Genomic DNA, 27,914 nt, shown 5'->3' with positions numbered 1-27,914 from the left:
TCCGGCAAAAGAAAATCCAAATTCATTCCTGTTATTGGTAAATTCCCATAACCAGGAATTACAAAAGCTTCAAACAACTGTTGTTTAGGGAATGGCAAAATATTCCTTTCTTTCATTTTACGGATACATTTTTAGCCAGATTAGGAGGATGACATCAAGATTTTGACTATAAGGAATATCACATTAAATGCATATGAATTTTTTATAAAATATGATATTTTTATTACAATGAAGACATGTTTAAACATATTGCTAGCATCTTTAAAAAACAAGAGCCACATTATTTGGCTGTATCAGTATGGAGTATAAAAAATAAGATCGTTTTTTGTGGAACAAAGTATTACGACATATGAATTTACAAAGTTTACCTTAGTTCTGTATAGCACTCATCTCTAATGTGTTCAGAACAATCAAAATACTTGCCTGCATCTATTTCACTGGAGACAAAACTTAGGCTTTTAATAATCTTTTTCCAGTATTTACAGAGATTATATGCCTATGAAAGACTGATCCTGCCTTCTGATGCTATTTCGTGGTACTTGACAGATTCTATTTTCATGGATTTAAAAAGTCCATGGGTCGGGGGAGCAGGATTAGGAGGGTTATTGGACTCTGAGGAGGAGTCCAGGTCCTCTCCCTCACTCCTGTTGTGGAGTTGCCCTTCTGGAATGGAAAGAAATAGAAACTTTGGAATGTGGAGTGGGAGGTAGAGGTTCAGTCCAAGCATAATTGGCTAGGAGGGAATCCTGGCGATTAGTGATGGCAGTTGAGGAAGATTTATTTTAATACCAGGGGTTGGTGGTTGGGGGAGGATAAAAAAAAAACTCTGGTCATTTCTTTAAAAAATAAAATAAAACAGTCATTCAATTTTCAACAAATACTTTCTAAGTGGCTACTGTAGGCCAGGGACTGACTGTTCTAGGTGCTAAGGATACAGCAGTGAACAAGTTAGAGCTCTTCGTTCTAAGGGAGCAAGAGAAATTTTAGTATTAAGTGAATACTAAACACATGTAATTAAAGAACTGATACTTTGGTTTTCCTGGCAGCTTCACCATCACCATTAAAATGAAACTACAACTTGTTATTAGGGTAGGTACCTTCATGGATACTGATGACATTTATTCAGTAAGTATAAATTAGCAATTTTATCTTTGCTTTTAAATGTGCAACTGGCCAGTCATTTTAAGTGACAGATGCTGCCTGGCTGATGGCATGGAACTTTTAAAAACCTCCTATCAGAGAATATGCTTCCAATCACCATTCTATTAGAACCCAAATGTGAGTTCAGTGGTCTAAGAGCCAGGATAAGTGGAGAACCTAACCTTCAGCCTTTTCCCTACTGGGTTCTTGGCCTCCACACAAGGTGGAGAGTTGTGGTCTGAGAGTACTTTTCCCCTTTGTTATTTAATGGGTACCAATTAAAAGATGTGGAATGTGTGGATCTCCACACCATCTTCTTTGCTTGTTGCTGTTGTTTTCTCTAAAGTGGGATCATTGTTATGAATCGTTTTAATGACCATAACCTCTCTTTCCTGAAATTTATAAAATAGAAAATTGGCAGCCAAGGAAAGCATGTCCAGGGGTGGTATGGAAGATGACTCATGTAGGCTGAACCCAGAAATCCATCACTCTTAGCAAGATCTGCATCCCCTTTCTCCTATGAGAAAGAGCTTATGCCTTGGCCAAAAGAATCTAGTAGCTTTCTGCAGCGATGTAAATGTTCTCTATTTTTGCCTTCCTTTAATGGAAGCCACTAGCCACATGTGGTTAAATACTGAGCACTTGAAACATGGTTAAGTGACAAGGAAACTGTATTTTTAATGTAATTTTAATTACTCTAAATAGCTACCTGTTGCTGGTGGCTACCATATTGGACAGGGCAACCTCAGGCAACAGGACATCTCTAACAATTAATAATAAACTAGCAAAGAGATAAATAAATTTATAAAAATAAATTGGGGAGAAAAACCCTATTCCACATGTAAGGGGTCCCCCCATAAGATGCCCATGTATCCAGTGATTAGCATTCTCTTGCCTTTCTTGTGTTTCATGCCTTTGTTTTGGAAAACTTCAGTGGGTGTTCCCTGACAGCTGGGCATTCGAAAATGCAGAGGACAGTGAAAAGACGGCCTATCAGAACCAGGGGTCTTGAGAGTAGTAACTCCAGGGCTTCATTGTAAAAGCAGCTGTTAAAACAAACTCTCCTCTTGTGCATCTCAGAGTTCAAGTTCATCGTGGTCATAAGTTCAGTTAAGGAGAAAGCATGTTTATGTGTTCAGTGGGTTGAAAGGGCAAGGCTTGATTGATGCTTTTTAGGAGAAGGCAAAAGTGGAAAACACCAGGTAGCCACCTTGTAGAAGCTTGAATTCCAAGAGATCATTCCCTCTTTGAAGGAAAAGTTTCAGGAAGGCAGCTTTTCATATTCATTGAACCCAGTAGGTGAAGGTTGAGCAGATTAGCTTTGCAGGGCTCTGTTTCAAAGACATATCAGAAGAAACCAAGTTGAGGCAATGTTTCTCCTCCATGACTGTAAATGTAGTCAATTAGTTTTGCAAAACTTAATGTCCACAGTGTTAAAAAAAAAAAAAAAAAAAAACTCTTATTCATTCACATTTTTACTCTACACTGAGGGCCCTAAGAAATTTAAATTTATGCAACAACATTGACTGCAAATTGACTGATAATTATCAGTTCTCTTTCTCAGTGGCCAGATAGAATGTTTTCCCCACCTTTAGGGCAACATCCTGAATTAAACTATAATCTGACAGATGGTCTGTTTTCAGAAGCACTGATTAATCTGTTATGTTCATTCTCAGGTTGTCTATGCACTAAAATGAGAAATAGTTCAGATGATTCTCCCTAAGCCATTTTCTTCTGAAATATCTCAGAAAGTGAATGAATTGATATCTTCAGTTATCCACAAAAGAGCAGATTTTTTTCCCACTTAATTTTTTACGCAATGTATTTCCTCCCATAATTATAGGGAGGACTTTATTATTATTATTATTATTATTATTATTATTATTATAACAGCCACTTACATTTTGGAACATTTACTTTGAGCTTGGAATTATGCGAAACAATTGACCCACATTTGTCTAACTTAATCCTCTCTACTTGGTGAAGTCAGCACCATCGGAGAAGTTGCTTAGTTGATCTCACTGCTCAGTAGTGGTCTCTAGGTCTCACTGCTGGGAAGTGGCTGAACTAGGATTTGAACTTAGGATTTTATGAATTTTAAGCTACTGGTTTAAGCCAAGATATAATCCCCTCATCTCATTGTTTAGTTGATGAAATGGTAAAATGTAACCTGAGTGGAAAGAGTATGTCTACAATGTAAGATTTTATGTTATCCCAGAGTGTAATTACTAATATTTGAAATGTTCCGAAATGAATTTGAGCCATTTACAAGTTTTGCTCTAGGGGATAAGCAAAGAAAATCGGGAATGAATATAAGAAAATTGTCTTAAACCAAGTAAAAGAGCAAGATTTGGGGTTTTCAGAAGATTTTAAGAAAAAAGCAACAACCAGTATTAAGCACATATTGGGTGCTATCTCTGGCATTTTTAATATAAATGGAATAACTTGAGGTAATAAATCTAAGTATTTAGTAGGTATATAGATAGTCAGGATGATAGATTTTGTTAGAGCCTGTTAGGAGACTTTATAGATGTTCATGGTGATGAGTTTCCTTGCAGAAAGTAAGATGCTATAGCACTTACAAGTGAATTATGAAAAATGATAAAATTTACTAAAATGTAATCTCACCATAATAACTCTCTGGTTGAAATAAAGCATATTCAATGCATTGGAATGTCTTCCAAACTATTTATTGAGCTAAAATTAAGCTACAGGGACTGAACTCTTCTTTTAGCAATGCTGAGTATTGTTCATTCCCATTGGTAGGACAGTCAACCACCTTGAACCCTGTTCTTGCATCCTCTTCCTCTCATCACTCCTCATTCTCACAACTACCTCTGTATTCCTTATTCCATGTGGCAGGTGAATAAAACAGTTATGTTTTGGGAACTTGGTAAAATGAACAGAGGGAAATATAACAGGGAAAAAGCAGACTGTGTTTGCTTCTTTTTTCTTTGCTAGGACAGAGGAAGAAATATAGACAGAGCCAACACATTTTAAGTGAAAAACCTGTCTCCCCAATCATTTATTTAATTGCCCCATACCTTAATTTCCTTCTGCCTAATGAAACCCACAGTTCAAACTGGGTGCCTTTCTCAAACTAGGCATACTATAAACAATTTTGAAATGAATGAATGAGCTCAGCTATTCAGGTGCTGAACCCCTTATCACATTAGCCCAGAAATATGGAAGTAAAGAGCTAACTGGTAGAAGGGAATCATTAAAAAGAAAGACATAGGATTATTTAGTGCTGTTGTATTAATAATGATGATATCCTGACTTAGAGAGTCGTATGGTATTTATGTAAAAGAATGTCCTTGATTTGAGGAAACAGAGTTTTAGAGATGATGGGATGTTATGTCTCTAAATTACTCTCAAATTGTTCAGGGAAAGACAAAATGATAATAGCATATAGAAAGAGATGGGAGGAGGAAATGTGGTGAAACGTTGGCAATTGGGGACTCAGGATGAGGAGATAAGGGAGATCTTTATGATGTTCTTGCAATCTTTCTGTAAGTTGGAAAATTTTCAACATAAGTTAATTTATAAAATTTCTTAACATAAATATATTCAGAGTGTGTATTTTCCTTCACGAGGAAATAAAGAGTAGATCTGGATTTATTTCACAACTTTAAAAATTCTAACACATTCTAGGAAGCTGTTTTTAATCTCAGATCTGCACTGTAATGTGATTAAAAAAAAAAAAAAGGGAGCGGGGTGTGGCAGTCAGAGCTCAGCAGAAATAGAATCTTTCCTACTTTTTTATTGGCTTTTTCCCATGATTTCTCTTTCCTAAGCCTTCTCTCCTCCTCCCTCCTCCCTCCTCCCCATCCCACCCATGCAGCTAAACTGAAAGGCTTCTGGGAATGCTGCATGTTTTTGCTTCCCTTTTCCCAGGGGAATCTAGACTTTCATTGCATCTCTTCCTAGTAAATTCCAGTAAATATCTGGCCATATGCAGACTCCCCCTTGTTTTTAATCGACTGCTACCCAGTCCACATCCAGATTCCTTTGAAAATGAAAGCATTTTCCCAAAAATGTGTGCTGTTTGTTTTCCTTGAGATTAATAAAAGTCCCGCCTAGCCCACTCACCTATTCCTGCCTTGGTATGTGTCCTTTCTTGGTGAAATCATTATTTCCTTCTTTTTGGTTGTCTTTGAATCAGACATAACATATCCGAGACCCCTGCAGGGTGCAGGGTCATGGACATGATGTCAGGGAGGAAGTGCTGTTCAGAAGAACGTGTTTGTTCATTGTAATTGGGATCTTCATTGTTGTGCATGGGAATTGATTTCACGTTGTACACGGCACGTTTTCTATAGATGGGGGCTTCCCAACCCTTTTAGCTGTAGCCCCTGACTTCGTTGAGTGGATGTTCAGCAGGCCCTTTACAACCCCCTTCCACAAAGAATCTCTGTGTGCCCTGACCTCACCAAGTCAATTTGAATCAATTCAGAACTTGCTGAAAGACTTTCTGAGAACTTTAGTATAATTCAATAGTTCTCAACTGGGAGGTGATTTTAGCCTCCAGTGGACATTTGGCAATGTCTGGAGACAGTTTTGGTTGTTACGATGGGTATGCAGGTGCTATGCGCATCTAGTGGGTAGAGGCCAGGAATGCTGCTTAATAGTCTACAATGCACAGCACAACCCCAACAACAAAGAATTGGCTTACCCCAAATCTGGAAATAGTGCCACCATTGAGACATTTGGAGCCTCATTCAAAAGTGAAAGTTCAAAGTCATAGTTGCAAGTCCCATAGCTATCTGAAAGCTCTTCTCTCTGGAGAGTTGAATTTCCCATAAAATGTAGGTGAGATTCCAGGGAGCCATCAAGGTCAGTCAAATCCAAGCAGGATTTTCAAGGATGAGCTGAAAATACGAGGTCTCAAACTTGTCTCACCAGACCATGAATCTGCAAATCAACAAGCAGCATCACTCATTTTGGGGGGTGGGGGTGAGGGTTAAAAGAAGTGGCAGATATTGTAAGTGTTTACAGATGTGCCCAGCTGATCAATAGACATTCTGCATGGTAACTTTGACAAGAGTAATAAACTTCAAAAGAACAGCATAAATGTGGGTGGGCATTTCTAAGAAATAAGGGTTATATCCTCATCATGTTCATTATGTTAGTATTATGTGATAGCACTGATAGTTCATATATAGAGATTCCTTTTTAGGTTTATGTTTCACACAGAGCTTCCCATATCAGTGATATAATTTGAATATATGAATATGCCAGCAGTATCTAGGAATTGGTCCAACTTGAGCGTCAGAGTTGAGTATATAGTTTCTCTTTGGGGAACTCTTCTAGAAGTAAGATTAATTCTAGTGAGCATTCTACCTGAGAATTTCTGATTAGGGACTAAGACAGCAGTACATAAAGTGTTCATGGAATGTGAATAGGTATGAAGCAGGATTTCCCAACCTTGGCACTATTGTCATTTGAGGCCAGATAATTTTTTGTTGTGGGGACTGTTTGGGACATTATAGATGCTTATCAGCATCCTTGACCTCTACCTACTGGATGCCAATAGCATACCCCCTCGGTTGTGACAGTGAAAAATGTCTTCAGACATTGCCAAATGTTCCCTGGGAGGCAATATCACTCTTCCTTTTCTGCCAGGTAGTTCTATGAATTTCTCACAGCAGAATTTCTCTTTCCATATTCCTATGGGCATTAGATGGGTAGAATCATCAGCATTTCCCAGACATATTTGATACCAAGTCCCTATTTGTTAAATCAGAGAAGTCTGAGGTTATAAAATCATTCCCTTCCTCCTCTCAGGGAAATGAAATCCTTATGTTGTAGAGATCACCAGGTTTTCACAGTCAGACGTTTCCACTTTATCTGGGTTTTTAAAAATCCCATCAGAGAAAACTATACTAGGGGATCACCTTTTCCAAATATGTGGCATTAACTTGACTTTCCTATACATGAACTTCTGGGGAAGCAATTTTCTACAGTTCTACCTCCTCGTACCTCCTCTTTTCCACTCTGCAAATCTTTGCTTCTCTAGCAGATGGCAAATGCTATATATTTCCCAACCCCAACCCCCATGCCACACAAACACACTCAAAATGGCAGGCACAACTCTGAGACCAGAGGGTCAGAAAACATTTTAGATGATATGTTTTGGTCCCAGAAGGAAAATCAATCTCAACTCTTTTCCTTTAAAAAGGTCATTAACAATGGCCATAAACACTAATAGTGACTCCAAAGCTTTGAGACTGGAGACGAAATCTACTGATAGAGGAAAGGCAAAGAAAATAAACCCAAGACACTGTCATCAACCTCAGAAATTTTATGGTGGAACCTACATTCTAATGAAACATTGGATTTTCCCTGCAATGTTCAAACTTTATTTGATGGAAGACTACAGAAATGTTTATTAAAGAACAGACTTATGCACTGGTGCCCAATGTGGAGGAGATCTTGGTTTTCCATAAGGAAAGTGGATGCTGCCTTTCAGAATTAATTGGAACCTTAAATTACCAATTGGCTATGTGAAAAGCCCTTTAAAATTAGAAATTGAATTTTGACTTTTACCTAACTATAATCTTACCAGTAATTCTAGGCTATAAATTGAGCCCATGCAAATGTTTTGCCTAGGAAAGAATCCCTAAAAAAACGAGAAATCTCGGCCAGGCGTGGTGACTCATGCCTGTAATTCCAGCACTTTGGGAAGCCCAAGGCGGGTGGTTGCTTGAGCCCAGGAGTTCGAGACCAGCCTTGACAACATGGTGAAATCCCATCTCTACCAAAAATACAAAAATTAGCCAGTCTCATAACCTGGTCTCTAAATAAATAAATAGATTAATATTTTAAATAAAATTAAATTTTTTAAAAAAAACAGAAATTGCCCCTAAACAAAGACAGACCACCACCACCAAAAAGCTCACTGCTCTGAATGAATGACTTTCTCCACTTCAGTAGTTATCAACTGATGGACAATTAATTGTCTTACATTTCCTGATGTGACACATAAATGCGCCCATTTGCAATTGGCCAAATGGATTTGACTAGAAGTGGAAAAAAATAACAAAGGCCCTCATTTATTAAACATCTGATAGAGCCATGGCCTTGACCAGGCCCTTTGCATACATTATTGCCAATCCTCTTATAATCCTTGCAGAATAGGTCTTATGATGTCCATTGTGCAGATAGGACTTCTCTGAGATTCAGAGAAGTTAAGAAAGGTTCCCAATAATTATGCAATCAGTAATTATTGAATCCAGACCTGATGGACTCCAAAGCCCCATGTTTTTCCACCGCCTGTCTTGGGGAGCTTTCAAAACTTCTAGAAACATGAATTTTGATTTGTGATGCATAAAAGAAACAAGCCTGAGTAGAAACCAGTTCAGCCTTCTTTTGCTTTGTAAAAGTCCCTGGGACTGAGTCCTTGGGATCTGAATGTTTCCCAAGGGTTTTCAGCCAGATTCCTGATTTTGTTTATTTTGCTTATCACAAGTCAGAGATAGCTGAATATTTGCATTTCTGAATAGGACCTTTTTTACATTTCACTTGGTTTTGAATGGCTTTCAAAGAAACTCAAAAATTGGACTGGGTCACCCAGCAACCTCAGGCCAGAGCTTTGAAATAGATCAGTTTCCCCGGACTTTCACAGCATCCTAAAATGATGAGAATTAGTACATTTGTAAGGAAAGGTCCTACTGAGTTAAGAAAATTTGGTCTTTCTGGACATGGCCTGATCCTAATATTTGGGTAAAAAGTACTCTACATAATAGGTAGACTTGGTGGGAACTGGCTGTAGAGAGTTTGCAGGAGAGTGACTATGATTTCATTCTATCAAATTCACTCTACAAAATCTTGGGCTCAGTGTTGGTTTTAGAGTCCTGAATATCCTATACTTTGAAAGCAAGCCTTTTTCTAAATGGAAGAAAACTTATAAAAAATTGGTCAGGATCACTGAGAAGCATTGTTTTAGATCAGAAGAGTGAATCTTCAGTTTTCTGCTTTTAGATGTTTCCAGCCAGAAGAAAGAAAATACCTGGCCTGGATAAAACCCATTTTTACGTATTGCATTTCATTGTATTCTGTTTTTCCTCTCTCTATATATATATATATGTGTATATATACATTTTTCCACCCATCTGACAAAAATGTCGCTCTAAGATGACATCTTCAGGGAGGGGAAACAACATTATATGACGCTTAGGGTATGTGGTGGGATCAGTGGCTAAGAATGCACTGCCAATGTTTCTTGCATTTGCAGGGCAGTGTAGTATTCTGAGTTCCTAGCTTCTGCTTGTTTTACATGATATTCTCAAATAATTTTCCCTTTGGATGTCCCCTGTGCATTTAGTTCTGTAGATATGAGTTGAATATTAAACCACAGGAATATGTGGCTAGTTTTGGACTGAATGGATATAAGAAACAGGAGACAATAATCATTATTTATTTGGTTCTAATAATAAACTGAGCATTGTGCAGAATGTTTACTTAATCTTTATTCTTGTGAGATAAGTGGTTCTAGGTTCTATTAGATATTATTTATTCACTTGTTTCATGAATTCATTTGTACATTCCATAAATGTTTGAGTGTTTTTTATAAACCAGGTACCATTCTAGGCATTTCAGATATAGGAGTGAAAAAAAAACAAAAAAACCTTTGAACTCATTATGCTTACATTCTAGTGGGGGAGTGGAGACAAGCTACAAATCACAAACAAAACAAAAAAGTCAAATATATATTATGAAAAAGGATGGCAATTGCCATAGATAAAAATAAATTAGGGAAGGGGGATAGGAGGTAGTATGGGAGAGTAGGTGGGAATTAGATTAAATTAAATTAGAACTTAATTAAATTAATTTAAAGGCGGTTTAGGGTAGTCTCCATTACAAAAGTGACATTTGAGCAAAGATAGGGGAAAACACAAAAGCAAGCCATGTGAGTATCTGGGAGAGTATTACAGGTTAAGGCCTGAAAGCAAGAATACACCAGGCATCTCTTAGTGATGGCAAAGAAACTACTGTGGCTAGAAGAGAGGGTGTGAATGATAGGATAGAAAATTACAGATAAAACTGAACATGAAGGCAGACTGTTGGGCAAGGAGAGGAAGGAGGGTTAGCCTATTGGAAGAAGTTTTTGTTTTCACTTTGAGTGAGATAGGAAGGGACTGGCAGTGAAAGGGTGGGTGGAGGCACTAAGTAGGAACATGAATTTGCTTTTAAAGGTTGACTCTGGCTTCTGAATTTAGCAGAGGGTACACGAGGAACACAGATGGAAGTGGTAAGACCATTGTAGTAACTCAGATGAGAGAAAGCATTGCTCAGATGACAGTGGTCACAAGGGAAGTGGTAAGAAGTGGTAGGATTCAGAAGAATTTTTGAGATAGTGCCAAAGGATTAGCTGAGAGTTTGACTATGGGGTGCAAGAGTCAGAAAGGGGTCAAAATGACTCCCAAGTTTTATGGACTGGACAGGTGAAAGGATGGAGTTGCCACCAGTTAAAATGGGGAAGCCTACAGGAAGAACAGATTTGTGGAGGAAGATCAGGACTTCCATTTTGAACATGTTAAGTTTGAGATGTGTAGGCATCATCATTTCATATCTCTGTTAAACAGAATTGAATATAGATGCTTGCAGTGGTTAAGTATCTTGCAAAAAATAATAAAGAAAGATATCTCCAGTCAGACCAGGTCTGACTGTCCTAACACTGTGTTCATAGCTACTACACCCTTCTGCCTCGATCTTTCGATTTCCATCTGAATACACCTCAGAGTAGTGTAGTAATCAGTTGAATTTGCAGAAAACCATCAAACATAATTTTAGCCTTTGAAAATGCCAAGTCTTCCGTGTTGTGAGCCATTTACATTTTCTCTGGTTATTTCTTCTCATCCCATCCTTTCATAGTGGTACTTTTGAGCCTTTTTTTTTTTTTTTTTTTTTTTTAACCAAAAGGAAGGCAGGAAAAGGAGACAAGAAAAGCCACAAAGGATTTGAATAATGCATATTGAGAGTGACTGTGTGCTGTCCAAACTCCCGATAGAGCAATGCTAAATTGGAGGATGAGCATCTAATTCGATAATGGTTAAAATGACCTTTATCCCTGCTGCTGAGATACATTTCTCTGGATACAGGCTCAGACACATGTGCACATCTTAGTTCTGGAGTTGGCATTAATATCCCCCCACAAGTAAATTAATTACATAAGCTACTCCCCAAAAAAATGTTATAAAATTTTCAGGATAGTCTGCCTGACATGCTGGCCTGTAAAGATGCTCCTTTCACATCGAGCTAACACAGGAAGAGCTAGACAGTCAGAGAAAGCAAGACTGGAGGAAGCAATGGAATGAACTGTGTCCCCGGTGTCTTTTAAATGACTTGTTGACACATAGATAGTTCTTTGGGATGAGGACAAGATCCAGGGGGCAGACATTGGTTAGGTACATGGATCGCTTCTCTACAGAAGCATTTCAGAGGGTGGCTGAAGCTTTCCAGCTCTGTCCCCTGACTGCTTTTGACAGTAGCATAAGTCATGTCAAGTGGGTCTGCCCCAGCACGGTCATCTCCTAGCAGACTGACATCTCCAGGTAGCCTTGAACTCTCCAGTCCAGGCCTTCAATCACAGTCCACCTTGAGAGTACCAAGAAACTTTGGTCACTATTTCTACCAGTCATAGCTTTCCCACCAATTACTTAATCAGATACAACTTCACTCACCTCTGGAACAAATCTCTCACCCACTGCCCTCCCTGTCTTCCAGACGGCTTTCATAAATAATCCCATGGCAGGCACAGAGTGGGTCCTTGTATTATCTTCACCTCTTTCCTGAAAAATGTGAACATCATTATTCTGCTGATGTCAGGTTACAAATAATCATTTGCAGGGCAGTGTAGTAAACCTTAAAAAGGAAAAGAAGTCCTACAAAAACAGGCAATGTGTTTGGGAATGAGGAATCAACTGGGTAATGGAGCCCTGTTACCCCCATGAGGGGTAACACTGCCTCGTGATTGTTGTCTTCAGTTCTCCAGGGTATCCCTGGATATAGCCACGATAGAATTCGCCAGGTGCTACATTTGTGGATTTCCTTGGTTTTTGTTCCTTTCTTGATGGGGAAACCAACTGTAAAATATTTCCACTCTTGCACAACAAAAAGAGCCCTAACTTGGGTTTCATAGCTTGCATAACTAATTTCATATACTGCTATATTTAATGTTGAAATTTATTTTCCCTTCTAATATGAAGTTGTTACATTGTGAGATCAAAGGTTGGGGAACTGGAGAGCCCTATCCCCCATATTCCTGGGGGCGATGGGGTGGGAGTAGAAGGTGTGAGCCCCTCGCTGTCTCCCTTTATTTGCCTGGCCCTGCCATCTCCCTTACAAAGCATATGCAGGGCCACCTACTTGGTTCTCATATTGACAGCAGCCTTCGACTGTGCTCCAAGAGTTGACATGTGAATCTTGGTTCCTTTTCTTAGACCTTTGTAGCATTGCAAAGGCTGGAGTGTTGGGGGGCAGTGGGGACGGGAGGATGGCCTAATGCCCCATCCGGCTGGGATGACCGTGACTCCCACATCCGCTTTCTTCCTTGGTGTTCCCTGCCAATCTCAGGCGCTCTCAGCTCCTTTTCATGGTAATAAGTGCCAGGGTGGTCCCAGACATAAACAGCCATCAGGCAGGCCTTGTCAACACTGGCTTTACGCCCTGAAGTCACAGCCCTTGTTTCCTGGTAAAGCTTTCTCTCCCTTCTTCCTCGATATTTTGGTTGTCGCTGCCACTGTTCAGAGCCATTCTCATTTTGTGAGAAGCCTGTAAAACCTCCCCTAAGTGGGTTCATTGCCAATAAGGAGATACGTTTTTTGACAAAGGACTGTGACAACTCTCACAGCAGAGCAGGGCGTGGCAGGGAAGTGAGTGACTGTGGATTCCGTAATGGTTATCATTGACGCTGCTTCTGTGACTCAGGACATTTAAAGAAATGGCATAACAAAAGACAAGGGAGAAACGCAGGAGTTCTTGAGAAAAAATAAGTGTAAGCAGGGAATGATGGAGGAGAAAAGGGATGTGGCATTCAGATATAGCATCTTTCTTCTCCTTACTCTGGTGAGAAGAGACGATATTGTTAAGTAATAGTCTCTAAGAGAGAAAGGGGCACCATGGAAGGAATCTTCAACATGTATGACTGCTCTGTGTATTGATTTCTCTGGGACCTTTGGAGAGAAAAGCACTTTGCCCATTTACGGGGATGAGATCTTGCCAAAGTCCTACCTTTACCTATCCATGCCTCTGTTAGAATGTTAGACTCCATTAGTTAACAAATATTTTTTTTTTAACTCACCTTTTAAACTTGGTGTTAAGAGATATTCTAAGAGTCCACTGAATAGAAATAATAGTAGTGATGATGCCCAAAACAATGTACCATTTGTATGCCGTCTGGCTGAAACACAAAGAGCTTTGCGTGCATTATCTCATTTAATTGTAGCACAATGACATTGGGTACAGATACTACTGTTCTTCCATCTTACAGAGAACAAATCTGAGCTGAGAGAGGTGAAGTCACTTGCCCCTAGTGGCACCTTGGTAAAATGACAGGTAGGATTGCGGCCCAGGTCTGTCTGACTCTCAAACCTTTGCAACATTTTAGAGCAAAATGAAGACATGCACCCTCCCCACCACCCCAGCTGCCATTTCCTGTGTTGGCAGCACCCAAGCACAGCCACCCCTTGGAATTTGCTCTTCACTGGTTGCTTTGGAACAAGAGGTTGTTACACTCTTGCTTGGGAATGAGAAAGAATCAGAGTGCGTGGTTAGCTCTGGTTTTTGAACAGTACCAGAACCTAGCCCCAGGCCTCCATTGCAACTGAAACCAAATAGCGTTCTGTACTAGGGACAGAAGCTTCTTCAGCCTGCATTTTCTCCTTCCCTGCTGTGTGACCTTGAGCACAACGTGTCTCCTTTTCTCTAGTCTTGAAGTTGTAAAATAAATAGATGGACAGGATAATCTTTGAGATGCCCTGCAGATTGAACATTTGAGAGATTTTTCCTTGGTGAATTGCCAGGGGGCCAAAATTTACAACCTGCAGCCTTTGCTTCTTGACCATGTAAAGAGCATTCACCCGTCAATGGAAACAGTAATTTACTATGTGGCATCTGGCAGGCCTCAAAGAGTTAATAAACCCTGAAAAATGGCCAAGAGAAAAGTAGTGTCGCTTCAGCCAAGGGGAAATGTGGCCCTTTATTTATGGGATTGTATGTTTGCTTTTTGTAGTGTCTTTCTTCACAGGCACTAAAGGTGTTGTGAGAAAAGGTATTAAAGTCAGAACTATTAACATTGCATAGCTACTCTCTTCCTGGAAGACTGAGGAATCAGGCAACTCTAAAATAGTCTTAAGACACATTTCTTGAGGTCCTTGCTTTCTGTTGTTGCCGTGGGTGTAAGTAGAGGTGAGCAACTGGTTGTCTTAACCAGGCCATTTTTCCAGTGTAGCTTAAGGATTAAAGTGGTTGGGGTGTGTGTGTGTGTGTGTGTGTATGTGTGTGTGTGTGTGTGTGTGTGTGTGTGTGTTTCTTGCCCTGTCAACCAGGTTGGAGTGCAGTAGCACAGTCATAGCTCACTAACCCCAAACTCCCAGGCTAAATCAATGTTCCTACCTCAGTCACCCAAGCAGTTGGAACAATAGCCATGCACGATGCCCAGCTAATTTTTCTTTCTCTTTTTTTTGTTTTTTTGTTTTTTGTTTTTTGTTTTCTGTAGAGATGGGGTCTTGTCATATTGCCCAGGCTGGTCCCAAACTCCTGAGTTCAAGTGATCCTCCCACCTCTGCCTCCCAAAATTCTGGGATTAAAGTCATGAACCAGAGTGACCAGCCCATGCTGTATTTAAAGCCTAACTCTCCTCCTTCCTAGTGCTGTGACCCTGGGCAAGTGACATCACCTCTTTGACCCTCAGTCTCCTTATCGATATAAAAAAAATCCTAATAGCGCCTGAGCCACCAGACTGCTGCTGGAATTAAATGAGAGAAGTCAATGTTCTTTAGCCCAGTATCCTGCTCTTAATAAGAACACAATGAAAGGTAGCTAGTATGATTTTCAGGAGTTCTGCTCAAACTGAAAGAGAGTGCCCTTGGGGTGGCCTTTTTGAATCTAAATAACTTGTGCCAAATGAGTTCGGCGTTAGCACCGTGAGTCGGATTCCAGGTGGTTCTTTCTTTCCGACCTTCACAAAAACATGACATTTGCTTTATAGTACACCTCTGTGATGGCTATAGCTTTCATATATTCGTTCATTTCCATAAATATTTGCTGACTGACTACAGTGTGGAAAGCAGCAAGTAAACATATGTGAGTTGCAGCTACTATCTTTTTTCCATGTGGTAAGCCCCACATGGTTTTCCAGGCCTTCCACTGAGCAACGTTTGAAACTTTGATCACTAAATCTATATCCTTGTGCTCATGGTCTTTCTTCAGTGGAACAATAGGTACAGGCTGGCATCTCCTTTGCTTCCCCCAACAGTGTGACACCCAGGCAGTATTCACTTCATTTGTCACTATAATTGGCAAAGGCAGTCCTGAACCTTGGGCATACGCGTTGCATCCTTTCTGATGACATACTTTCCAGATGAGCTGTGATTTTATGTTTTGTTAAAGTTAAAATGAGAGTAGAATCAAGAAGAGCTTGTTGTTGTATGAAAAGATACAACTGAACATTTTTTAAATGAAGTGATTTAAATGTTACTCTCATAGTCTGTAGACTCACAAAGGAAAGACCTTGAATAGTAATTCAGTCTCCTGTCTCAAAACACCTGAGTGATGGTTAGCCATCTGTTGTCAAAAATCCTTAGATCAGAAGAGCCTTGACAACTTGGTAATAGGTTCTAGTATATCACATTTCTCTTGGCTTTTCAGTGCTTGTTATTTCTCACCTGCTGTCAGCCAGTCCTGTGGTTGGAAATATGGACTAGTTGGTCAGTACCCCCATTTCATATTTCATGTATACAGATTTTCTCATCGATAAAGAACAATTGGAGATGGGAATCACCTAGATACATAGAACTGTGCCCAGACACTGTGCTAGGGCTGTCCCCCTGGCCCATCCATTAGTCCTTGCGTAGCGGGCATCTGCCATAACTCAGGCAGTCCTGGTCCTCATTCAATCGCCTTCTAGTGGTTTTTCTAAGCCCTTGCTTTTTCTTTTCTCTTTTCTTTTTTTTTTTTTTTTTTTTTAAGATGGAGTCTCGCTCGCACTGTCGCCAGGCTGGAATGCAGTGGAGGATCTCGGCTCACTGCAACCTCCGCCTCCCAGTTTCAAGCGATTCTCCTTCCTCAGCCTCCTGAGTAGATAAAACTACAGGTGCATGCCACCATGCCCAGCTAGTTTTTGTATTTTTAGTAGAGAAAGGGTTTCACCATGTTGGCTAGGATGGTCCTGATCTCTTGACCTTGTGATCCACCTGCCTCAGCCTCCCAAAGTGCTGGGATTACAGGCGTGAGCCACTGCACCCGGCTGCCCCTGCTTTTTCTAAGCCCCAGCATCTTCCACCCCCACCCAGAAGCCTCCTTCTGGCCAGATCCTGTGTACATCTCTGACCTCTACCTTCCCCTTCTTATTCCTTCTTGGTTCCTTATGGTATCTTTAGCAGCTCTGTGTAGAAATCCATCTTCTTTTGGATGTCCAGGTTCTTGGCAGCCTTGGCAACCCCAGGGATCCCATTCTCTTTAGTTATCCAGCCCTTCTCATTCAGGTAGACGCACCAGGGCTGTTTTCTGGCTTCTCAATAACTAAGAAACCATGTTCCTCGGTATAGGTGAAAGGACCAATGTGGGGCACCCCTAAAACCAGAGACAGCACACCAAACCCAAATTCGTCTGCACCATATCCAGTGCTACTGCTTGAGAGAGAGCCCTCGATAGAGGTTAAGAACAGACGGCCCATGTCTTAAGTTTCCTTTCCACCAGATAAATTGAAATGCAAGGATTTCAAGCACTTAGACCTTAATTAGTGAAAAGTTTTATCACAACATCTGAACAAAATGCCACATTTCAACATCCCCTTCAAACCACCTCACAGAAACAAAAGCCTGAATACCCAAGCACTTGGGATGCTGACCTTGGTACTGCTAAGTAACAAGCGGATATTACATTGTCTGGGAGTCTTGCTCAAAGTTGGGAGGAAAATCATTCTGTTACACAAAGTTGGGTTGTTTCCCAAGAAAAAAAAAGTGAGAGTCCTACTGGCAAAGTAGGAGGCTTTTTGGTTGTGAATTTGAGGAACTAAATATTCCCTAGAGCAAGAACTTGTCAGATGTGTAACCAATAAACAGCATGTACTAGGTGACGCACTAAATTTGACCATTATGTCTCAGTGACACATGGTGATGTAAAAGTCAGTGCCTGAGAAAGGACTGGAAATGATCAGATGGAAATGTCCCTCAGAATGTAAGAGCTGAAACTTGTGTTTATTTGATGATCAAAATGACAGCCCCTCTATCAAATCACAGTAGACCCATTAATAAACCTGTTAGATTTGAACATTTCCATGAGCAGCTGCTTTTCTTCATTGGTAAGTTAGAAAGCATTAAAAGAAGAGTGTTTGCTATCAGATTAGATACCTTGAGAATTTCCTAATTGCCTTTAGATCTTAACAATATTAGGCAAATAATATGTGTGGCAAGTGCTTCATTGTTTTTTCCAAGTCAATTCCAGTCAAGTCCCCAAATTTAAAAACAAAAACAAAACACTGGAATGGGTAGGTTGCAGCTAGTCCAGACAGTAAAAAGATAAGGCATTGTATGTAGAAACTACTTCATTCATCTTCATTCCATGAGCAATAGATGTCAGTTATACCTCAGATAAATTTTTATCAGTAAGTTTGGTGATAATTTAACTATTTTTCATTGTGCTTTTATTGTTTCCAACAGAAATGTATTGATTTGTGTTGAAGTCATGTGGGAAGCACTATATAAAGCACTGCAGTTATGCCATTCTGAAAACACCAATGGTCTCCACTAATAGTACCTACCTCTATTACTGAGTTTCACTGGATTATTGGGATGATTAAATTAGATGATGCATATAAAGTCTTAGGGTAATGCCTGGCTCATAAATGTGAGAGAGTTGTACCTTTTCCAATTATTCTTCTACAGATTGTTGCCAACTTTTAGGCTGTACCTTCTGATGACCACAGTAGATTGCTAAATTAATATTTCTAACAACTCTCTTTTCCCTTATATATTAAGAGACAGCTTGTTTGGACTATTTGTATATTGAAATGAGTATCCTTACAGATAGACTTGTGTTAAGGTCACCCATGTTCGTTTCTTTACCCTAGTCAAGCAAATTTTATCACCCATAATTCTATATCCTTTAAGTTTAACTCATTTCCTAGAAATAAATGTATCTTTGATTCCCAATGCTGTATCTCCCAGTTTTCCCCCATCTCTGTAAGTGTTATCACTGTCTACCCAGTGGCCCAAACCAGAAACCTGAAAGTTATCCCTGATACTGCCCTTTCCTCTCCACCCTAGAGTAGATCCATCATTTCTACTTCAAAAAAAAAAAAAAAATACATCTTAAATCCACCAACTTCCCCTATCCAAGCATTCCTGAGTCAGTTTCTCATTTCCACTCACACTGTATTCCCATTTGGGCTCTACTCAACAAAGTAAATGTTTTGAAACAAAAATCAGACCATGTCTTACTCTGACTTGAAACTCTTCAGTGATCTTTCATCTTGTGCAGAATAAAATCCAAACTCATAATTGTAGTTCATAGCTTTGCTGCCTGACCCCAGGAAGCCCCTCAGTGAGCCCTCTTCCAACCACTCCAGCCTGTTTGTTTCCTAGTACTTATCTCAATGAATAACCATATATTTATTTTTGTCATCACTTAAGTGATGTCAGTTTCCCTCACTGGTCTGTAAGCTCCATGAAGGTAGAGACTTGTCAGTTTTGTTTATCACTATATTTCTAGTACTTTGCATAATTTCTGGAACATAGTAGGTGCTCTATAAATGTTTGTCGCATAAATAAATGAATTCATTCCGAATTCAATTGAACCCTTATATTATTTTCTTTTTGGAGAAACATCTTAAAATATTAAAATTGGTCACTATTAATAGGGATTATCTGTGTGCAAGTCATCAGTCCACTTTTAGAGTTTGTGGAAATACTTCTAGGAACTTCATTCTAAAAGCCTTTTAGAATTATATCGCAAAGTCTTTATATAGATCAAACACTATAGGCTGAATGATGAATATTTTTGTTTTGGTATAGAGATTTCAAGTTGAGTGCCTTCCTTCCATCCTGTATACTCTATTAAGATTGTCAGAATGACTACTCCAAATCATAATATTCATAAAATTAGAGCCCAAATGAAAACAGCAATATTTTTACCTCCTAAAGTTAAAAAAATTAAAGCCAAATGTATTAATATGCATACTTTACATTTCTCTATGAGCAACTATTGAAAATTTTATAGTGGTTTGTGTTTACTAGAAAAACATGTCTGGTACATTTACGAATGGATAACTGTGAGCATGCTTGGTAATAGTGGCTGAATTAATGTGAGGCTACATGTTTCACATGGTGCTATTTATTAGGCATAAAAGGGCATGTTGGTAATTTAACAAAATCACAAAGTTAGTGGGGGAAATAAGAAATATTGAATGGAAGGAAGTGACACTTAAAATCTGTTTTCATTGCGTTTTCACATTTTGTTCTTCATTCTTAAACTCATTTCCCTCTAAAAAGCAAGACCATTATATTGGGAAATAATGTGTCTTGAAAACCTGAGCCAGCAGCTTATGATCCGAGTGGTAATGACTTCTGTAATCACTAATGAGGCAATGGACATTGCATATCTCAGCACACTCAACTGGGGCCAGCCTCTTGCCTGTTTTACAAAAAGCTGTCATATCAAATTTTTGTCCCGACTCCATGGGCACTTTGATTCCTAAACCTTTCTGAGAAACCTAATCTGAAATCAAAGTCAAGTTTCTCAGATGTGGTCAGACAAGGTCACATTTAAAACAGTCCAGTGAATCTGCAGATCAAAGTTGAAAGGTAATGCCTCCCTCCCAAAATTGGCACAGACTTACCTGCTAGCTTACCTTTCAGTTTCTAACGTGCCTTTTTCACCTCTTCCCAATGGACTGGGAAAATGAGAGCTTATCTTCTGGAAAACGGTTGAAGAGTTTTATTCTTAAATCATTTAATGAAGAAATTGAACATAGTTGTATTTTGGAAATGCACCTTTATCCCAATCAGTGAATCACAAGGCATTTTGTTGAAGAAATATCTCACTATTTCATAGTAGGACTTCTTAAAATCAGAATTTCATGGTAATTTCAGGTTCATGAGCTTTATTTTTGGCTCCAATGATCAGGATTTACCCACACTCTTGAGTGAGCCAAAATGCCACACAGGATTGCTGCTGTAATGCTATGGACTTTTTTTTTCAATGCCACCTTCCTTCCCTATTGAGCCTTGAGATATTATCCAAACTGGTGCTGTAAAAGGGGGAATGGTAACTCTTGTTAGGCATTGTCTTAACATCTCACAACGCAGGTTTTTTCTCAAACTCCATGTGATTAAAAAACAACAACAACCTTGCCATTGCTTTATATTGCAGTGTTCTGTCTCTTGTGGTCGAGGGCATAAACAACGAAATGTTTACTGCATGGCAAAAGATGGAAGCCATTTAGAAAGTGATTACTGTAAACACCTGGCTAAGCCACATGGGCACAGAAAGTGCCGAGGAGGAAGATGCCCCAAATGGAAAACTGGCGCTTGGAGTCAGGTGAGCAATGCTTCTCCTCTACTGACTGCTTCCTTACTTTTGGCCACGTGGCTGACACCAGTGTGTTCACTTGTGTTTCTATGCATGGTTTTGGTTTTACCGACGGGAGCTCGGGGACTGGGAGGGGAGAATCATTACCTAGATAGTCAGGATACTTACTAGCTGTGTGACATTGGGCTTCAGCCTCTGGAGCTTTGGATGATACCTATAATTAGGGGTGGCAGTGAGGGTGAATTCTAAGTGGAAATAGGGGTCAGATGGAGCACAGAGCAGTCCTTTAATACTTCACTGATGGCATTGCATTATCACCACTTAGAAAACTACTAATTCAGACTGCACTGAAGCTGACCATGGTCACCTGGCAGAAATTGAGTCTTGGTTTACCTTGGTGGTTCTTGAAGAAAGGGCTATCAACAGAAAGTATTAGAAAATACCTCTGCCTGTTTGCTTATTTACAAAAGGTGAAGGACAGGAGGGAGAGTTCTCTGTTATTTTCCAGCTATATGACCTTGGGTAATTTAGTTTTCCCGAGCCTACTACACCTGGCTCTTATGACGACTTAATGCAATCATGAATGCCCCGTGCTTTGCAGGGGTCTTGAATCTAGTAGGCTCTCAAGAGTAATATTTTATTTGGGCAAGTGTGATGTGTGTATGGGATGGAGAAGGGGGTGAGTGCCCAAGACACTGATTACAGTTAGACTCCACTAATTCTAAACATTTCATAAGCTGGTCAGGAACTGGGTGTGAGTTTCCCTGTTGAACTTGAAACAGGAACTTTAGAAGCTTCTGTTTAATCTATAAACACTGGATATGTGAACTAAAGCCATTCATATCAAATCTTTAGAATAGATCTGGTAACTCTACACTTGCACATTTTCTTAGTTTGGTTGAAGGTGCTAACTTAAAAGTAATAAGGCTCAATTTCTTTTAAAATATTCTGTATTTAATGCTGCTCCTTCTCTCCACTAATCTGAATCAATGAGGTTTTACTGTATTTCTGGTGCTTCCATGCAATGGAGAATCATTCAGATGACTCCAGATAATCGATGGGAATCTAGATTCAAGGTTGGCGGGCTCTAGAATGGATTCTTCCAGAGCCTAGAATCTTGATTCTTAAGGCCCCAAAATAGCTTTGGTCATAGCTACATTAACATGGGGAGGATTTGAGAATCCTCCATTTCAATATGACTAATGGAAAATTCCTTCAGAAACCTGAATGTATTTTCAGTGCCCTGATCTGGCATCACTGCCCTCCATATCTTCCATCATCAATCCCCAGGACAGTGGCCTCATCCCTCTCAAGGCCTTGATCGTAATGAAACACGGGGGTTTTGTTTGTTTTAATTTAACAATAAGAAAATAAATCTGTACCCAGCCAGAGCTAGTTCCTCCTTTGCCTTCCTTCAGGGAGCATATTCAAGGCAGTATTTCATACCAATCATCCTTCTTAATGTTTTTCTAAGTGATCCTTGTCATCTGTTAACTTTCATCCCTTTTATTTTTTGGAGCTATTTGATTCACGTAAAAGCTCGCAGCTAGCATTACTTAAGATACCATGCTAATTAGCGTGTCCTCTTGTGGACTTTCATGATCTGTTACTTTTGTATGTTCCTTGGCCTCTACTTATCTATTTGTATTTACCTCTGAATATTAAGTTCAGAGCACGTAAGTGATGCTCATGTTAAAATCCAATATTCACAAAGGATAATTAAAAGAATATTTTGGTCTTTATTGGTAAACACAGAGTGAGTTTTAATCCAGCATCGTGTGATCTTGATGGGAAGCCTAAAATTGCTTACAAAGCTGAAATGATTAGGTTTAAACCCTGGGGGTTTTTGCCAACATAAGGTAATAGGATTATCAGAATGCCTCCCCAGAAAAAACTGCACCTGTTCAAAATGATTGCTTGGAAAAATCAAGTCACCTTTGTAGAAAATGCAAGTAAACACAGTTATATAATGGTCTGTGGCCAGCCTTATAATGTCCTGATTTGATTTGTAGAAATGAATTATAAAAGCAGGCAAGACAAAGTACTGCATGGGTAAAATTCAATTTGGGTAATTTAGAAGTGTACCTGAAAATAATCAGACCCAGTGGTTAATGGAGAAAGACGGTCTGCATGATTAAGGGTTATTGGCTTCCTAATGATCCAGTGGTAAACAAGAATATCCCTAAGGCTGTGATATTAAGCAAGAGTAATGATTGTCCACTTGCAGCAATATTTAGAAGATTTTATATCTGGCCTTTCTGTTTTCTGCCAGTAGTTACAGCCTAGTCATCCTGTCTTCAAGGTAGGAAAAATAACTGGTTTAATTTCTCATCACATCCAAAGGTCTGATACATAGAATATGATACATAGAATATTGGGATAGAAACTAGGATAGCCATGGTAATCTTTACAGTCTCTCCCCCAATATTGATGTTTTGATATTTAAAGTGGATATTTCATTTCTGTGTCTTCTGAAATCTTGAATTTGTAAAGAAAATCAGCTTTTCTTGAAGGGGGTGGAATTATCCTTACTAGGGCCTCAAAGGGTTTTTCTCTCTCCGAAAAGGTTACATTTAATTTGTTTGGATATTTTTAATCAAGAGCTAAGGAATGCCTATGAATTTTTAAGACAAAAATTAGCATCAAGTTCTTGATTCAGACTGACAAATGTGAAGACTCTATATTCCCATAATGCAAAAGCGTTTCACAGTAAAACTTTTTTAACGTATACTATCTCTATAGAGTTTTTAAAATAAAGATCAAAAATAAAAAGAATAAATTATCAGATTATAATGAAAGTAACACACCAACACATTCATCACTCATGAGTTCATTCAATCAAGTCATTCATCAGTTCTGAGACGCAGGTCTTTTTCACAGTTTAACACGTTTGTGGTCAGGATGGGCTTCACAAACTATGGAATGTCATGATTTCCTTAACAGCCCTTGTTGTCTTTCTTAGTGCTACAAAATATAATGATGTGTCTTGCAATCAGTGTTGTCTTACATTCAATGAAGTAAGCATTAAGTTTTAAAAGATCTTCAGTGCTAATGCTGAAATAGAAACTGGCGAATTACATTAGGAATATACCATCCATTCTTGAATAAGACTTTTCTTATAATTACAGTTAGAGCAGCTGGGTTGTGGTATCATTCTGAAGTGTCCTTCCAGTGTTTAATAGAGAAATGTGGCAAATGTGTGGCTTGTGTTATTTGAGAAATTAAGGAAGCCATATGCATGTGGTCAGTGAGGAGAACCAGAGTTGCTTTAGTATTTTGTGCTTTCCATTTATTTTGTTTTTATTTGAAGCATGAGCATTGATATTGAATTGTCTGAAGACAGGCCTCTCACCCACACCCTCACTGACCTAGTATAAAAGACTGCATCATATTAGCACCAATTTAAAAACTGGGATCACAAATGCACATTCACAGTAGCTATGCTACCTTGTCTAAGACAAATTTTACTTTGTGTTTTTGGTTTTGTTTTCGCTTGAGTTAGGGTGATTATCTCTGTTTTTTGTTTTATTTGTTTATGGAGTATCTGCCTAAAAGGTTTATTGGGAAGTATCAGAGGTATTTTATGTAAAATGCTTAGCCTAGAGCTAAGCTTTGAACTGGGGGTGATTTTGTACCCCACGGGACATTTGGGACTGTCTAGAGACAGTTTTGTTTGTCACAACTTTGGGGGGAATGAGGAGGAATGCAACTAGCATCTGGTGGGTACAAACCAGGGATGCTGCTAAACTTTCTACAATGCACAGGACAACCCCCACACAAAAAAAGAATTATTTAATTGAGAAACCTCAGTATACTAGCATATACTGTATGCTAGTATAGAAAGCCTAGCATATAGTAAATGCTTAGTAAAAGTTTGTATTATTGTTATTATTGCTTATAAAAGTTGGTTTATATAGTTATTTTTCAAACTAATCGCTGCTTTAATGTCATCACCATAATTTCAGCAGTAATCCTGGAAGAAAGTACTTTAAAACTCTTTCTAGGTTTTCAAGTATGTATTATGATTTCCTAAACATCAAAAGTTCCATGGAGATTCTTTCTTTCTATGGAAATAAGCATCAAGTTCCCTTTTTAAGTTGGTGAGTTCTGCATACTAGCATTGCACAGTGGGGAGTAGAGAGAGATGAAACATAGCTCCCAGCTCAGTAGTTCAGACCGAAAAACATCTACTTTCAAACCTGCACGAATAGACTGTGGTGGTGGGATGATGGCTGTGGAGGGAGCACATTAATAGAGGCCATTCAGAGTTCGTTTTCATCTGCAAACGAACTAAAAGGCGTACTGAACAGAACAAGAAAACTTGGATTTACACACACACACACACACATACCACCACCATCACTGCCTCCAGGGTCACACAGAGGTCTTTCTGATGCTGTTTTATTCATGGGGGTGCCTGCACAAATCTCTCAGAATTCCAAGCAAGCCTGGCTGGCTCTGTATGCAAACTGTTGCCTCCCTTGAGACAGCACAGGAAGAAAAGTGGAACACAGAAAACTAACTCCGATGGAGTGCACCTCATTTTGAGCAAAGATTACTGTGAATGCGTTATTCAGAAAGGCAGGCTTGTACCTTGCTGTGAGCACTTAAGTCATGTAGAAACTTTTGAATGTGGTATTTCAAAGCTGGCTTTGACATCATGAAAATCAGAAGCCAGAATGGCATATTGTATAATTGAACCTTCCTGTGTCTTAATTTGTCTTTTGAAAAATTATCAAACACTGTAGGAAGTGATTTTTTAAATGTTGGATACTTATGGCTCTTAGTACCGTGCCTTCATTGAACCATAAGTAATTTTTTCAATTACAATAGCATCAAAAAGAGGTTTCATTTATCTAGTAGCCTGAATAGTCTTATACATTCTAAAAGTCTTTAAATATGTTTTCATTTTTCTTTAGGTTGTTAAAACATTATGGGATTCTGCATATATTTAAGCCCTATGCCAAACTCAAATTTGTTTACAATATTCTTTCAGTATTTCTATTTGGATATATTGTTCCAGAAATGTGCTCTTTTATATTTAAGACCTCAAATTGAAATAGTCAAAAAAGACTTTTTGGTTGTTGTTTATTGATGATGATAATGTTTGAACATTTCTGTCATTTATGGGGTAACTCTACCATGTTACAGTACATTCTTTTCCAATGTAATCAACAGGAAATATTATTCATGTAGCTCTAATAAGCATTAAATGGCCATTCTCTATAGATAGGGTTATCACTTGTGTTCAGGAACCCTCCCATTACACCCAGGACATAATGACTTTAAAAGTCTGATTTCTTGTGGGTCACATACTCATTCAATCCAATTAATACAATTGAACCCAAACAATAGTAGCTACGTTGATCCAAAATATTTTCTTCTGTTCAGCTAGCTTTGATGTGAACATATGGTTCTCCTCTCTGGCATAGATTTATCTGAAACAATATGCTTTCCCAAGTTACCTTCTAAATATAATTACCTGTTTTCTTAAAATCTGAAATGGAGAGAAAATTAACATTCAGCAGAATCCATTTGGATGTGATTCTTGATAGTAAATTTCCATTAATAGCCTCAGAGAAAGTTGAATGATGCTACAGGTTAATTGGAAAATAATTTTTTCAAGTTTGAAAGAGCATGGTTCTATTCTTTAAGAAGATTTCCTCCTAGGAATATGGCTTTAATGTACGTTAAGCTTCTTTTCTCAACACCAGACCAATAAATGGGGATTGAGCTATCACAAAATTTGGAACTAATTTTTAATAGCTAAGTGTAATAATATGCCATTCTTTCCAAATGTTGCCTTTAGTTTCTGGCTGTCAAAACCTCAATCAAGACAATAATTCTTGGCCTGGCCATAAGTGAGATTATGAAACCCAGCAATGAGGAAACTATTAAAAAATTAATTTAGAGGAAAGTTAATTGCAGATTTAATATGGTGTTTTGCAACTTGGTCAACAAAATGTTTCAACATGATTAACAATATTTTTCAAGGGCTGAAAACATTAAGCCCGAGGAAATGGTTTTTCCTGTCAGCTTTTATTCTTCATATATTCATCTGAGGTTGTAAATAGACACAAATTCTTTAGTGAATTCTGTGGTTAAAAAAATATTCCCTTATCTCCATGAATAGGAGCAAGAAAAGGAAGAGACTGGAGAAAATAATTCTACTTATAAGGTCCTAAAATCTTCAGTGGTTTACTCTCCTTGGGTTATATTTTTAATCTGCCAAGAAATTCTTCTTGTACAACACTGTCTCTCCAGTTTTCATGAATCTCAAATCCTCCAGGATAGAAATCATTTCAAGTTTTCATTTCTCATGGCAGCACTATTTCTAGGTTGTGCTAAATGTTTCATAATGATTTCTATCAACCTCTTCAATCCTTCAAGAATTTCATTAACTTGAGGGATTCCTCCAAACTTGAGCACCTTCCTCACTCTCCAGCATGGATAAGATAAGCAGTGAGTTTCCAAGTTTAAGACATGATCTGGGATCCCTTTCATTGCAAATTAGAAAGCGATGTGATAGCTATGAAAGTCATTGGATTAGGAGTGCATTCCCCTCCTCTGTGACCCTCGACACCCCCCCACCCCCCCAAAAAATAAATGAGCCGAAGCTCCCACTTACGTCCTCTGTCTTCTTAGTGCTCTGTGTCCTGTGGCCGAGGCGTACAGCAGAGGCATGTGGGCTGTCAGATCGGAACACATAAAATAGCCAGAGAGACCGAGTGCAACCCCTACACCAGACCGGAGTCGGAACGCGACTGCCAAGGCCCACGGTGTCCCCTCTACACTTGGAGGGCAGAGGAATGGCAAGAAGTAAGTAGAGCCACGAAGGGGTACCTGCCAGGCATTTCACATGTGTGCCCCTTGCTATCATCACATCTGTTCCCTATAAAGCCAGAGAAGTCATCGAGCACGGTTACAATGCTGGCTCCTTCCCAAAAGGTTCAATGTTAGACTCGCGCGTTCGCTCCAACAAGGGTGGGAGAACTTCTTGTTTTTAAGCAAATCCTACGTCT

At 39.0% G+C, this 27,914-nt stretch overlaps 1 protein-coding gene and 1 long non-coding RNA gene across 6 annotated transcripts in view; one reads left to right on the top strand and one right to left on the bottom strand.

Annotated features, from left to right (window-relative positions):
• The window catches only part of ADAMTS9 (ADAM metallopeptidase with thrombospondin type 1 motif 9), a 175,066-nt gene that overhangs the window by 100,463 nt on the left and 46,689 nt on the right, over positions 1-27,914 (top strand). For 2 of the 4 annotated variants that reach the window (XM_005547537.4, XM_005547536.4), the window contains 2 exons: positions 20,734-20,901; positions 27,538-27,711. In XM_005547537.4, the coding sequence (XP_005547594.3) occupies positions 20,734-20,901; positions 27,538-27,711 (342 nt within the window). The remainder of the gene's footprint in view (positions 1-20,733; positions 20,902-27,537; positions 27,712-27,914) is intronic. The other 2 variants (XM_065538720.1, XM_045384825.2) reach the window with 2 other exon arrangements.
• Positions 199-27,914, bottom strand: LOC102132360 (uncharacterized). 2 transcript variants are annotated; one of them, XR_012431336.1, is made up of 4 exons: positions 27,521-27,914; positions 20,201-20,611; positions 5,816-6,054; positions 199-2,471 (listed from the first exon to the last, which is right to left on the bottom strand). It is a non-coding gene; the product is annotated as an uncharacterized lncRNA (long non-coding RNA). The 2 variants fall into 2 exon arrangements; XR_010584502.2 differs by lacking the exon at positions 20,201-20,611 and adding an exon at positions 11,826-11,933.

This window comes from Macaca fascicularis, chromosome 2 (genome assembly GCF_037993035.2).
Source record: "Macaca fascicularis isolate 582-1 chromosome 2, T2T-MFA8v1.1".
NCBI classification, from domain to species: Eukaryota; Metazoa; Chordata; class Mammalia; order Primates; family Cercopithecidae; genus Macaca; species Macaca fascicularis.
This window is presented reverse-complemented; position numbering and strand designations above follow the sequence as displayed.